Here is a 15251-nt window from a genome sequence, read left to right on the forward strand (position 1 = left end):
TTTTTTAACACACTGTCTTAATGGGTCATCTCTACGTTGTTGTTTTTTTGTTTGTTTGTTTGTTTGTTTTTTTCACATGACAAACGCTGTCCTTTTCTGCATATCGCGGCGCCGTTTTGTGGCCCGTTCTGCATCACGCAGCGGCCCATTTCAGCTTATCGCGTCCCATTCGGCCCCGTTTCGCGGCCGGCCCACAGGGAAAAGTCCCGGTTCTCCTGATGGCCAGTCCGCCCCTGCATACAGTACTTCTAATTCTGCTGTTTCATTGTATGACTTTTTGATGACTTTATCATTATTCCCAAAATTTGGAATATAGTAATAATAATATGTTAGTATGGGTGTCCAAACTTTTGACAAGTATATATTTAAAGAGTATGTTTGCTGTGGATCTTTGTTGGAAGAGCATTATATTTTTGTGTGTTATTATTTGTGTTTGTGTTGAATTTGCACCAGGAACTCAGACAGAAGACAAAAACAGGTTTTCAAATAATATATTATTGCTCATTGCCAGAATGAAACCAATACAATAAATTAAAGCAACAATGCATGAAACTTTAAATAGTCCATAAATTTAAGTACATTTCATTTACATATCTATATGCAAAATGTAGAGATTTACAGCTTAGTACATAGTGCTGCTGGAAGCAGCTTGTCTGTTTGTAGGTAGCCAGCCATTCTGAGCATGGTCAGTGCACAGCAGTAGATCTGAGAGAATCTCATCTTGAACATATACTTAATATATTTCTACTCTCCTATTACATTGTGGATTAAACTGATAACACTGAATAATTACATTATTGAATGCAATTGCCCATATTACTGAATTTACAGAACATAAATGTAACATTGGGCAATGATGTTGCACAATGTTGCACAGCAATTACTGTACATCTTTAAGTCGGGTTCCTCCTCATACTGAAAAAGTTATCTTTAAGTGTGGTTGCCAGTTTGCCTGAAATCAGCATAAACATACTCGCTTTTTTCACTCATTCATTCATTCGTTCATGTTTAATGTCTTTTTATGATCATACTACGTGTCCTTCATTTTGAGTGTACCTTTGGATGACATGCCTGAATAAGGTCACTCTGTGAGGTCTTTGGTGCGCATATTATTATGTAGTCAATAAGCTCTCTAAAATTCACTGTACTCCAGCACCATCACCACTAAATCGCTTATTGTAAAAATAATGGATAGCATCTTTTGTTAATCAGTTTACCTTTTCCTCAATGACACCTCTTTCAACCCAGGTTCAAATGATTGGCAAGGAAAGGGGGTAGAAACAAGTCCCCCAAAAGCTCTGTAACAACAGAACTTTTTGATAAACAGTTTATTCTACTTGGGGTTATTGCCTTTATGATGAAAAACACTACTGTAGTTTAATGTCATCTTTGTCACGAGACCTCAATGACCTCCATGCTACCAGAGAAACTCGACTGCTTTGCCAGCTTTCCGAACTCCTCACTGCTTTGCGTTGTGTTAATACCCTCTTCAAACTCCATTTGGCAGCTGCGCCGCTTGTACTTCGTGTCCACTTGCGATAGACTACACACTATCGCTTTCCCATTCTCAAGCCAGCTGTTCTGAAAGTCCCGGGGCTCTTGTGTTTTGTCCCTTTGGTGTACGCTGAGGTTAGAGGTGCCAGATTGGCCACTGCGGCTGAATGCCGCAAACGCAGGACTGCTGCCAAAGTGCACCATGCTCCCCGTCACTGTACCAGATGGTGCCAAATTAGAGCCTAAGAACCAAGGGCAGTCATCCGTTGGTGTGATAGGGGTGGTGGCCTGATTTAAGCATCTGTGCGTGGTCCAAGTAGCAGATGCACCCAGCGGCAAGCTGAGGAAAGACTGCGCCTTCAAGTTGGTCTCACAAATGGAATCCTGAGGTATTGTCCTACATTTAGCCTGGTTAAAATTGAGGGAAAGAGAGGTGGAAGATAACCTCTGAAAACTGCCATTTTCTTGTCTCTCTCTTTGCTGACTAACTTTGCTTGGGCAGTCCACCATTGAAGGGTACTGACACACACTGTTGGCACTCTTTAGGCTTTTGAGTCTGCAGGGTTTGGGTATGTTTTCAGAATCTGATGATGAGAGGTTGGAAGAGAATTGCTGGTTTTGTTTTGAGAACACAGACTTAATATTGAGTGAGAAGGAGCACTTGAGTCTTTTGTTTTGAAGGATTTGCTCTGTGGAGAGATGAAGGGAGCTCAGTTCTTTCTGTAGTGTGGTAGGTGATGGAGGCTTTGTGGTGATCTCTGTAGTTTCTTGAGTTCTTTCTGAACTCTGCTGCTCCATATTTTTGAGCTCCACCACCTCTTCATGCTGCTCCGCTAACCTCATGGGATCACACGGTATATTCTTCTCCATTTGCAAGGCTCTCTCAAACTCCAGCAGCTGACCCAAGAAGTTGAAATTTGGAGATATTGATGGTCGACGATCCTTCACAAACCTACAGGACATCAGATGAAAACAAATTCATTTTTTTTTTTTTCTTTTGCCTAAATCAACCATTTTCTCATTTTTATGAGACCTTGATAAATGAAGTCATGCTTATTTGGACATAAAAGTCCCAGTGAATTGGCTTGACAAGTGCAGATTTCTTTCACGTGTGACTTTTTTTCTTATTTCCCTTTTTTTTAAATAGCCAATAGCCTTAATTTTACATCACAACCATGAACATGATTTGCTACTTGCTATGGCTAGTTAGACACAAATGGTATTAGGGGGAGGGACATTCTCATTCTAAGGAGCAATTGATTGGACAAAATGAGTGCAGTGTGAGTTATCAATATTTATCAATATATCAATAAAGAGAGAGCCTGTAAGTGAAAATAATATAATCTAAAAGTGATTTTTGTCAATGTTTAGAAGTTTGCTAGCATATAGATGGCTTCAAAGCTTACGGACATTAATTTTGAATTCTTTGGAAATGTGTACTGTATTTTCAGACTGATCACACTACGAATTCGGGGACAGTAGGTTGAAAGTGAAATCAATCTATGCTTAACGGAATTCAAACACTGTTCCCAGTGGCCGAAGCCGAAAGTCTTGCTGAACATATGGTCATGTGAAAGCTCCAGTGAAATGTGAAATGGCCACAGAGTGGCTCCAAAAGCGAGCTGTGAAGCAAGTTGTTTTTAGTTGTAAATAATGTAATACAGTTAACGGGAACACGTTTTATTTACCATACGCCCTAACCTTAAACTTAACTGTCAGTGGAAAAAAATATAATTTTAGAATGACAGTGCAAGCTCGTGTTCTTCATTGATTATGTGCATTACTTCCTTGTTTCCACAAGACCAGAACATGTGTCTCAGATGCTGCGTGCGGAAAGCGCTATCAGTAGCTTCATAGGGAAAGGTAAACGCATTAGACTTTATGCAAGGATGTTTCATAGGAGATGGCATTTGTCAGTTACTCAGCAGAATGGGGTTGATGAACAGGGAACATAAAGATTCAGAAGCAACATATTTAGTTCCTGTGTGTTCATGTTGGTATTTTTAATGTTTGCAACAATACAACCCATTGAACTGACTCTATTTCTATCCCTCACATCCTCATATTCATTCATGTCAAATTGCATTTGGCATCTACCCTGCCTAAAGTCCATAGAGCATCTAAATGTCAGATGAACTATAGTCACCTGTAAGCATCATCTGATGACAGGCCCATAGTTTTCATTATGTAGGCAATGGCAATGGTTGCAGAGCGGGATATGCCAGCCAAGCAATGGACGATGACTCTGCAGTTTGACATCTTGGCTTTGTCTGTGGATAGAGAGAGCAGTAAACCGGTCAAAAGCGTTTCCACTGTTAAAGTGCAAACAAAGCATGTGGTAATCTCAAAATGCTGATCTCACTCACACCTCCCACAACTGCTGATACACAGATGGTTTGTGTTAACCACACACCTAACCTTAATTATGACCATAAGCTAAACATCTCAGGACTTGCTTTCTCGATATTGCATGGCATTCTTACCAATGAACTCATTGGTTTTTTCCAACCAAGGAAGTAGCTTCTCACAGTAGCTGTCATTGACGGGAATGCGCATGAAGTAGTTGTCGCTGATGAAGTCAGGTTTGGGACAAGTGTTACTGGCATTCAGAACATAGACGATTCCATTCTGAGCCATCAGTTCCTGTGAAAAGTTTGAGGTTTTGAGGAAGTTTAGAGGAAATCCATGCCAAAAGAGTATTTCTGAAGAACTGAGTCACATACAAAATGGTCTGAGAGACAAGAAAACAATCCACACAGACGGGTTTCGACATTTTATATTTTCCTTCATCATAAATTCCAATCGGATCTGTGTGTCTGCTTGTCATGCATGCCAGAGCTTTTGTAAGTAAGAAAGATGTAGAATGATAACGTGGAAAAAAATTTTTTGCCGGTGAGTCTCATGCCAACTTGACAGCGCTAACATTTAAATCAAGCTGACATCAATGAAAACATTTTACTGGAATGCATTCGCTTGTCTGTTATCTGAAGTAAAGTCATGAGATATGATGCAAATCAGTGATTCAATGGTATGCACAAACACATTCCAGGGAAAATAAAACTATTCCCTATTATCAGATGATGCCTAATGAATTTATTATGTTTACATGATGAAAATGACTGATGAATGATTTAGAGTGAAAGGAAATAGAAATTGAAATGCCTTGCCTTTGATATTTAAATTGTCTGTAGGCAACAGTAATATCCCTTTATTTACATTATATTTAAATTATTATAAATATATATAATAAATATAATAATTCAGATTTTTAAAATACACTACATTATTGTGGCAGATGAGTAAAGCATTGATTAGGCAATCCAAAAAGTGGCTTAAGAAGGCAATATATTGCTTATTTTCATATCATTGAACATATCATTGGCCTACAGTCCACAGCAATCCATTTTGGAATTAAATTCGCCAATCTGTCTGAGGTAGATTTATGAGGGGATTTCTAAGGACACATACATGCGTCAGACAGACACTTTTGGAACTTGATTTGTTTGAAACTAGAAAAACATGTATCGAGACCACTGCATTCAGAGTTGCGCTGTCTGTTGAAAGTCTGATTTGTAGCCTGTACAGCTGCAGTAGTGCTTTAAAGTCCACTGACCTTATTAAGGACGTCTCTTTGGGAGCCCAGGTATAGGTGGGGCAGTATATGGGTGGGACCAACATTGGCCACAGGTAGGCAGGGCTGGGACAGGCTGAGAGGCAGAATAGTGGCTTGTTTACTCTCACACAGGTCAGTAAAACATGAGGAGAATGCTGCAAAGCCACCTGAGAAGGTTACAGAGAAGATAACTGTTTTATTAAAAATGTATCTTTTGTTATCTTTTGAATCTCATGATTCAGCTTACCACATTTATGTGAGCACATTCAGGGTAAACCAAGATAGAAACAACCATAACTTACTGAATATTATTCCCATTGTGTGTATATGTGTGTTGTACTTGCACACACATTCACATACAGTACACTGCAAACTCAGTTACTTACAGTAAAAATGGAAAATAGCAACAATGAAGGGGGTTTCCAAACATCCTAACCGACTGAATTACACATGAACCCCAAACGCAACCTCTGCAGGGGCCAAGAAGCTTTTCCGCAACAGCAGAAACATCCTGTTGTTTCAATCTTGCCTAAGCCGTACTAGACAATACAGAAATGGTTGGTGTACACTACAAACCCTCTACAGAACTAAAATTATTTTGGATTCTTTGAATATGTAGTAGCTTTTAACACATTCTGAATTCCTACAGACAGATCATTGAGGTTTAGTCTTTCACATAAGCAAACTGATCATGCATAACCAGCAACTTCAGGTGTAACAAACAGCTTAGCCCGCACATCCGTCTGCTTATGGCAGCATAATGACTCTAATGTTAGGTTGCAAGAGTGGCTAACCCCTTCTGTGAAAAGGAAATGAGAAAACCAATAGTGAAAGGTAAGCTCTGCCACTTTACAAGGCAGATAGAATGTCCATGTCTGCTTCTCCGGTCTCCTGCTTCCTGCATGATTCCATCTCCTCTCCCAGAGACCAGGATCACACTGCGGGAATGAGGCAGCCCACAGGAACACTGACACCCAACCAGAATTTAGAGGAAACACACACTCAAACACTCTCTCTTGCCCATACACATTTGCACACATGCATTTATTCTAAAAGGAGTTCTAGATTCTGAGCCTCATGGCCTCACAGAACCAAGAGTGTGTTGCCAAGAGTACACACAAACACCCATTTGTGTACAAAATGTTCAGAATGAAGCCCTGACCCAGTTTACACACACGAGTCATTCTCTGAAATGGATGCCTTTTTGGAAATGTGATTTTTAAAGTCAATTTCTATAAGATTAAAGATTCCGTCAGATACAGAATTTCTTCATGTGCTAATAAATTGCACTTACATTAAGTCAACAATATGATCGATTAAAAAAAACAATATGAAAAAATTAAAAATATATATAAGATTTTTTCCTCATATTTTAATTGACAAGGTGGATATGTTACACTTCACAAATCACATCACACATGAAAAAATTAATTATAAATGTTACATAAATGTTTTTGAACTTGGCACTCCTGTGTCACTACTTCTTCATTACATAATTTATGACACTATTTTTCTAAGGCAATTAAGTGGCGTAACAGCGAGGAAATCAAAATGTGCTGATATATTCTCCAGTTTAAATAAAATTAATGTATTTTTATTTTTATTAATTAAAAATATATTATAACATTTTGATTTTTTTATTAATTAAAAAATTATGTTTAATTAAAAATGTGATTGACTTGTGTGAATGGCAAAACCAATAAACACAAAGTTTTGGCATTTACAAATTGTTTTAAAATGATAATAAATAAATGTTTTTATGTCTGACTATATAGACATGTAAAAATAAAATAAAATAAAAATAAAATAAGGTTTAGTGCACAAATGTATTGAGCACAAATTGTACTCATATCATTAAATGACTTACATGTGCACACCCACATACAGTACTCTGGCTTGACCTACTCTTTTATTATGGGATTTTGCAACTCTGATGAAGCCTCTTTTACTCCACTTCTCTTATTTAACCACAGACGCAGACCTTAAAACAGCAACATGTTATCTCTATGCAAATGCACATTCAAATGCCCTATATAAAGTAATTCTACTATATAAATCTGTAAAGAAATAATAAAGATGAAAGGAACTAACTTTCTTGGTTCTAGATGCAACTGAAAGAGCACATCTGGTGATTGATTTAATTTAAAATGCTGATTTGGAATCAGTACTCGTCTGCAAATCTGGGACATGTTACCTCAGACTAAGTAAAGCCTGCAGGCAGGGCAGTGACATCACTTTGGGTTAGTGTTCAAGTTTGGCTGGATCATTATCTTGCACACATACTGTACAGATGCATGCAAATACAGGAGGGAAACATTTGGGAGATGAAACATATGAAACAGGGTCAGAGAAAAGCGATAGAAGATGCAAAAAAGGTTTGAATTTGGGTAATAAAAGCAGATGAGCTCAGAGGCGTGAGATAAGAGCCTCTAAGTAGATGCATGTGACTGGAGAAGGTTGACATAAAGACATACTTATTCAATTCATCCACCCCCTCATTGATGTATTCATTCATCAGTCTACAATCCAATTCATGCATTTACAAGCTTAATTTACTCTCTCATTCACAGAAGATAAAGTGTTCTCTGGCTGTTTCCTTTCAAAGTAATGTTCACATGACATCATTCGGCAAGGCCATTAGATATGCTGTATGACTAGTGGTGAGTCAAACCAAACAGACCTGTTTTAAAGACCTTTTCACACACTGAGTCACACATGACATCCTGACAATTTCGCTGTGAGAGCGTGTTGCGTGACCTGGTCTTGTCACAGAAAAAAGTGTCAGTGTTATTCAAATTACAGCAGTGTATGTGGATACACACATGTACACACACACACACAGCTTAAATTGTTTTTATATAAGGCAAATTGTAATTACTACAGACTACCCTACACCTTAAAGAAAACTTTTAGCATTTTTTGAATGCAAACACTAGGCCTATTTGCTTTATTTATTAATACATTTTCCAACTGAGGACATTGTCCATAGTTTAGATCATCACTAGCTCACCACAATTTTGTCCCTCAAAAGTTAGGTTTAGGTTTAGGGTTTGGGTAAGGGGGTTACATTTATAGTTAGGTTTAAGTTTGGGGTTAAACTTAGGGGAACAAAACGTAATGACATTGTATGTTGGTTCGTTTTATTTTCCTCTATAGGAGTAAAAGTTATGACTTGTCATGAGATCGAGTTGTCCCTGGAATGATTAGTGTGCTATATGATATTGCAGCCCAAAGTAAAAGCCAGTTATCATACAGATAGCCCACATAGAGAAAGTTAGAATGTGTTGAAATCCAGAGTAAGAGAAATCTAGCATCCATAAGCTTTAACTCCAGTAGACATGAGCTTTATATGAAATAGGGCAGACCTGGCTGGCGGGCGGGATGACTTCAACATTCCAAAAGAGTGATGTCACTGTGTCCTAGTGCACAGGGCTGGGGCTGTTGTACAGACAGGCATAGCAGATCTGCTCTAAATGCATGCACACATGTAGCTACCTCACCTAGACAAAAATGACTTTATTGTTTTATTGCCACCAATAATCAATGCCCCATTGATGACTTCTGACAAACTACAGTATGCAATATATATATATATATATATATATATATATATATATATATGTGTGTGTGTGTGTGTGTGTGTGTGTGTGTGTGTGTGTGTGTATGTATATATTTATTTATTTTAAAACTATAAAAAACAGGTACAGATATTTATTTTTGAAGGAATATTTCACCCAAAATGAAAATTCTCTCATCATTTACTCACCCTTATGCCATCCCAGATGTGTATGTCTTTCTTTCATCTGCTGAAATCAAATGAAGATTTTTAGAAGAAAATTTCAGCTGTTTTTGTTCATACAATGCAAGTGAATGGGTGCCAACATTTTGAAGCTCCAACAATCACACAAGACAGCATTAAAGTAGTCCATAAGACTCCAGGGGTTAAATCTATATCTTCAGAAGCATCATGATAGGTGTGTGTAAGAAATAGACCACTTTTACATTTTTCTTTTTGTGTTTTTGGTGATTCACATTCTTCATGCATACCGCCCACTATTGGGCAGGGAGAAGAATTTCAAGCAAAAAAGGACTTAAATATTGATCTGTTTCTCACCCACATGCATTGATTAAGACACTGGAGTCGTATGGATTACTTTTATGATGTCTTTATGTGCTTTTTGGAGCGTCAGAATTTTGGCACCCATTCACTTGCATTGTATGTACCTACAGAGCTGAAATATTCTTCTAAAAATCATAATTTGTGTTCTGCAGAAGAAAGAAAGTCATACACATCTGGGATGGCATGAGGGTGAGTAAATTATGAGATAATTAATTTTTTATTTATTTAATTTTTGGGTGAACTATACCTTTAACTGTTTTCTACCGTGTATGTTTTGGTATGCCTCCTCATCTGGTTTTGAAATTTTAGAATCTCAGTATCTTCCCTTCTCTAGGGTGCAGTGACATCAGTCCCTGAATATATGCTCATTGCTTCACATGCTGCACAGGAGTTACACTACATAGATGTCTTAACTCATAGCCATGAGTGAGCGAGTACACGGTTGAGAAAAAGAAGCCAGTACAGAACCACTAACTATCCTCCCTATCATAACATATACTGAAATGATTGATTGTTTTGCTTTGTTTTTGTTTTCTTTCTTTTTTTCTGGAACAGATGGTCCTCAAGCCAAAGAAGAGGAGTGCATGTGCTGTTTGAAATGGAAAATACTATGTGCATTATCTGCCAGCCCTGCCTATAGTGTGTGAGAGTAAGTGCATGTGTGTGTGTGTGTGTGTGTGTGTGTGTGTGTGTGAGAGAGAGAGAGAGAGAGAAAGGACTATAGATCTGTAGTATTTAGGGCCTTGCTGAGCAAGAGCTTACAACAAGCATGCTAAATTTGTTAAGAGGGACATGATACTCCAGCAAGTTCAGACACATTCAGGTTGATGTTATGACACAATGCCATATTTCAAATGTCACAGTCATCAGGTTACCTTTTGCAGTTGATGTCAGCGCATGATAGATTGGAGGCAATTAAAAACTGAAATAGTATTGCAAATCTTCACCTGAAATTTTGTTCTGCAAGGTTCTGGCACACTCTAAATAAATTATGCGTGAGAATGTATTGCAACAAAGCAGTCAATATTACCACATCATGGGAATGTCTTTAGTTCCCATTTAAATAGTATGCATAAGATAATTTATTTTAAAACATCCATCAGTATTTAAATACGGATTACTATGAATAATCATTAATATTCATTTAAAAAATAAAGACGCTAAGAAGGACCTCAAAAAAATAAAAATAAAACTGATGCCCATTTCTGTTTCCTCTAAAGCAAACAAATATGTACTTGTATATGCAAAGTGAAACATAATAAGTGTTATTTTTTTAATGTTCATTCTACATGAAAGTTATCTGCAGTTTGCATTCACTTTCAGTTTGCTCATAATGGATACTGTAACACACTGTAAAGTTATGTGTGTGTGAATACAAACAAGGATGGTATTTAAATAAAGTCAGATTCAAAATCATGACCACAGGTCCACCCCCAAAACAACTTGTCATCAACATCAAAGTATAAGAAGAAGCTTTTACTCAGTTCTTAGAAATTGAGATGCAACAGCAAGGAATGAATGATCCACACACATACTTGCACATACATATGTATGGACATAGGTGCACACAAAGCACATGATTAACCCAGTGGCAAGGTAGAGATTAAGTTTAGAGTATAAAAAATATGCAAACCAAGCTTGAATAACCTAAAAACTGACAAACAAAGAATGCAAAACATCATGAACACTTCCCATGTTTTCACACACACAAACATAAATCTAAAGCAACCCAAACACACTCTCAGAGTCAATCAGTCTTACAAACTCACCTCTCAGATCTCGCCCTTCCTTGATTCGCCTGACGCGCATCTTCAGCCTCATCTCACTCTCGTGCATGTCTGTCCACAACTGAGGAGAGATCACCAAGTCAATGGGCATCCAGGCAACACGGGGAGGACACTGTTGTCTTTCCCTCCTTGCAGATAATGTACGTAACAGTCTCGCAATCCAACTGTAGGTCAACCAAGCTAATGACAACGGGAGCTAAATAAATAAGCCACGGCCACACTCTTTCCTCTCTGTGTGTCTATTCACTTCTGACTTCTACTGAGAGTGCTGCTGCCTCTATTGTTGCGCCTCCTCCTTCCCAACCTCCCCCACTCCCTCCCTGTCTGTGAATGAGCAAAGTGGCTGTGCTCTAGTGGGGCCTGTGTTCAGTAATAGCTCATGTGTAAGGCATGTAACCACATTCCTGACTCATCACACAACTATGCGGCCACCAATGGGGCCAGCACCGGACTCGGAGGGAAGTGCTCCTATGCCTACTGGCCAACACTGAGTGGTGTGAGTGTGTCCATGTCCGAGTGTGTGTTTTGCAATTAAGAAAGGAACTGTAGTTGTTTTTGAAGGACCAATTTCTCTTCTTGTTATAGCAGGTAATCAGCAGTGCTTACGTAATGGGCACATTATCACCCACATGATCTGTGTCCAGTCACTGGGAAGTCCATGTTGACTCACTTATGGAAGTACATCACACCTTAACAAAAGAACATGTTGTCCTTGAATTACCATTAATCATCTTTGATCATGGCTAACATCAATCATTAGCCATTGAAAGGAGAGACTGAAACCACTTATTCAGACAAAAGTCATGCTATGCTGTCCAAGCTCCTATGAAAATGCAGCTTAAACCAAACTTGTTTGCTGGTCTTAGCTGGTCGAAGTTGTTCTTTGGTGGAAAAGTGCCCAAAACCCCCTCTAAAACCAGTCAAGAGACCAGTCTGTTCACAACAGAAAAGTGCACAAACCCCTCTAAAACCAGACAATAGACCAGTCTGACCAGCTGAAACATGCCCCAAACCCCTGTAAATCCAGTCAAGAGACCAGTCTGACCGCTTTAAATGTGTCCAGAACCCCTCTAAAACTGGTAAAGAAATCAGCCTGACCATCTAAAAAGTGTGCAAACCCCTCTAAAACCAGTGAAGAGACCAGTCTGACCAGCATAAAAGTGCCCAAAACCCCCCTAAAACCAGACCAGAGACCAGCCTGACCAACAGAAAAATGCACAAACCCCTCCAAAACCAGTCAAGAGACCAGTCTGACCAGCTGAAAGTGCCCAAAATCCCTCTAAAACCAGATAAAAGACCAGACTGACCAGCTGAAAAGTGCCCAAAACCCCTTTTAAAATGGTCAATAGACCAGTCTGACCAACAGAAAATTGCACAAACCCCTCTAAAACCAGTCAAGAGACCAGGCTGACCAGCAGAAAAGTGCACAAAACCCCTCTAAAAGCAGAAAAGAGACCAGTCTGACCAGCTTAAAGGTGGCCCAAACCCCTCTAAAACTGGTTAAGAAACCAGCCTGACAAGCTGTGAAGTGCCAAAAACCCCTCTAAAACCAGCCAAGAGACAAGCCTGTCCACCAGAAATATGTGCAAACCCATCTAAAACCAGTAAAGACAACAGTTTACCAGCTGCAAAGTGCCCAAAACCCCTCTAAAACTGGTCAAGAATCCATCCTGACCAGCTGAAGAGTGCCCAAAACCCCTCTAAATGCAGCCAAGAGACTAGCCTGACCAGCATTAAATTAAGCAAACCCCTCTAAAACCATACAAGAGATCAGGCTGACCAGCTGAAAAGTGTCCAAAACCCCTCTAAAACAGATCAAGAGACCAGCTTGTCCAGCTACAAAATGTGCAAAACACCTCTAAATTTGGAAAAGAAACCTGCCTGACCAGCTGAAAAGGGCCCCAAACCCCTCTAAAAAAAGGTTAAGAAACCAGCTTTACCAGCTGAAACATGCCCAAACCCCCTATAAACCAGTCAAGAGACCAGCTTAACCAGCAAAAAAGTGCCAGCCTGACCAAGGTGGGAGGTCAGTAAATCGTCTGCAAATCGTCAGCAAATAAACAAACAAAAAAGTCCTTTTCACTATAATTGTTTACTTCCGGTCGCTCTCCAGTGCACATCCATGAGGGGAATCAGTTCACGCTGACTCTCGCATGACGTAAGCAAGCTGGCATGTTCAAATGAAAGCAAAACCAAGCTTGAGAACAGCGTTCACTTTTGGTTGTAGTGCGTCAGTTCTCGCTTGCACATGCCAACGACTTTACGTCACGTGACAAGCAGCGTGAACTGATTCCCCTCATGGACACACATTGGAGAGCAACCAGAAGTAAACAATTATAATGAAAGGACTTAAATATCTGTTTCTCACCAAAAGTGATCATATCGCTTTAGAAGACATTAATTTAACCACTAGAGTCATGTGGATTACTTTTCCTACGATTGTCTGTGCTTTTTGGAGCTTTAAAGTGCTGATCACCATCCACTTGCATTGTATGGACCTACATAGCTGAGATATTCTTCTAAAAATCTTTGTTTGTGTTCTGCTGAAGAAAGAAAGTCATACACATCTGGGATGGCATGAGGGTAAGTAAATGATGAGAGAATTTTCATTTTTGTGTAAACTAACACTTTAAACTGTAGTTTAAGGCACATGTGAACAAATTAAGAGTTGTTTGTTTGTTGTACACTGTGTTGCAGGATTACCTTGCCATTTCCCACCCACCTTTGCCCTATTGGCTTGCTGCATTGGTGCAGTGACAATTTTCAAGGTTGCGCAGGTTGCCATATCAGTGAAACTGGAGAAAGCAAATTAGGACCCTGTGGGTTTGTGTTCCAATTTTAATTGAGGGGCTTTTCACTGACCAGTCTGCATGTTACTATTCGTCCAAAGGTGTTTGTATGTGTGCGTGCATTACTGCAGTGCTGCAAATAGATGTGCAAGTCAGACAGCTATTTCTGTGTGTTGAGGTGTTGAGGGAATATATTATACCTGTAATGCAAAAACAATGACAGTGACTGCTGGAAGAACTGCCAGGAATTTTAACATACCCCTACAGAAAGCTCTCACACATGCCACTGACAATTTTGCATCCAATCACAGGCTGATCCACACTACTAAAAATGAGAAGTACGATAATTGAGAGAATGTGTGCAGACTTGAGGGAGCGGAAGTGTTAATTCTCTCTCTCTCTCTCTCTCTCTCTCTCTCTCTCTCTCTCACACACACACACACACACACACACACACACACACACACACACGCGTTGGTGCAGCTATCATTATGAGGACTCTCCATAGACATAATGATTTTTATACTGTACAAACTATAGATTCTATCCCTTAACCCTACCCCTAAACCTAACCCTCACAAAAAACTTTCAGCATTTTTACAATTAAAAACAAAACATCGTTTAGTATGTTTTTTAAGTGATTTGAATTATGGGGACACTAGAAATGTCCTCATAAACCACATTTATAGCATGATACCCTTGTAATTACCAGTTTGTAACCTAAAAAAAATGTCCTTGTAAACCACCCAAACCATAAACTATACACACACACAATATGCTGCCCAGCAACAGAGGACAATAATAAAAAAATAGTCACATGACTATTTTATTTATTTATTTACCTGTATAACTGAACGAAAAACATGTGGCAACCACTAGGTTGCAGCAGACTAACATTACTAATGTCTACGTAGCAACTAAGTATGGCCTGGTGGACTCTCTGTGACTACATCTTGTCATTCATTCTACAATACTGTCCTAAAAAAATAAAAATAAATTATATATATATATATATATATATATATATATATATATATATATATATATATATATATATATATATATATATACACACACACGCGCGCACACACACACACACACACACACACACACACACACACACACACATCTGTTTATTGCCATTGTTTTTATTGCCATTTTTTTATTCATTTCTTCTATTCAGTTATTGAATTGGAATGTTTGAAATAAATAATTCAACTATCCCAAGTAACTAAAATGCTACTCCAAGTCTTTTCTTTGTAACACCATCGCCAGAAAAAATGCTAAACTTTGACAAGAATAATTATTCTTTTATGTCTTTGATAATGTCTTAACATATATCTAAATGCATAACCAGTCATAAGATCTGAAAACAAAAATCAGTTTGCTACAATCAGGCAAATGAGTTGACCTCTGCAGCCATCTGCTGGTTATATGTTGTAATTTAA

At 38.7% G+C, this 15251-nt stretch overlaps 1 protein-coding gene across 1 annotated transcript; it reads right to left on the minus strand.

The window, feature by feature from the left end:
• Window positions 1-481: 481 nt before the first annotated feature.
• LOC127417177 (dual specificity protein phosphatase 8-like) lies at window positions 482-11288 on the minus strand. The gene is made up of 5 exons (XM_051656992.1): window positions 10997-11288; window positions 5108-5274; window positions 3978-4137; window positions 3641-3764; window positions 482-2446 (listed from the first exon to the last, which is right to left on the minus strand). The coding sequence occupies exons 1-5, from the start codon at window positions 11103-11105 to the stop codon at window positions 1393-1395; spliced, it is 1614 nt and encodes a 537-aa protein (XP_051512952.1). The 5' UTR covers window positions 11106-11288; the 3' UTR covers window positions 482-1392.
• Between the last annotated feature and the right edge of the window lie 3963 nt (window positions 11289-15251).

The sequence above is a fragment of the Myxocyprinus asiaticus genome, chromosome 26, assembly GCF_019703515.2.
Source record: "Myxocyprinus asiaticus isolate MX2 ecotype Aquarium Trade chromosome 26, UBuf_Myxa_2, whole genome shotgun sequence".
In the NCBI taxonomy this organism is placed as follows: domain Eukaryota; kingdom Metazoa; phylum Chordata; class Actinopteri; order Cypriniformes; family Catostomidae; genus Myxocyprinus; species Myxocyprinus asiaticus.

Coding starts and splice junctions, on each gene's coding strand:
- LOC127417177 (XM_051656992.1), bottom strand. CDS start 11,105: ATGCCCATTGACTTGGTGATCTCTCCTCAGTTGTGGACAGACATGCAC. Junction 5,275..10,996: donor GGAAGGGCGAGATCTGAGAG/GTGAGTTTGTAA, acceptor TAACCTTCTCAG/GTGGCTTTGCAGCATTCTCC. Junction 3,765..3,977: donor AAAAACCAATGAGTTCATTG/GTAAGAATGCCA, acceptor CTCTATCCACAG/ACAAAGCCAAGATGTCAAAC.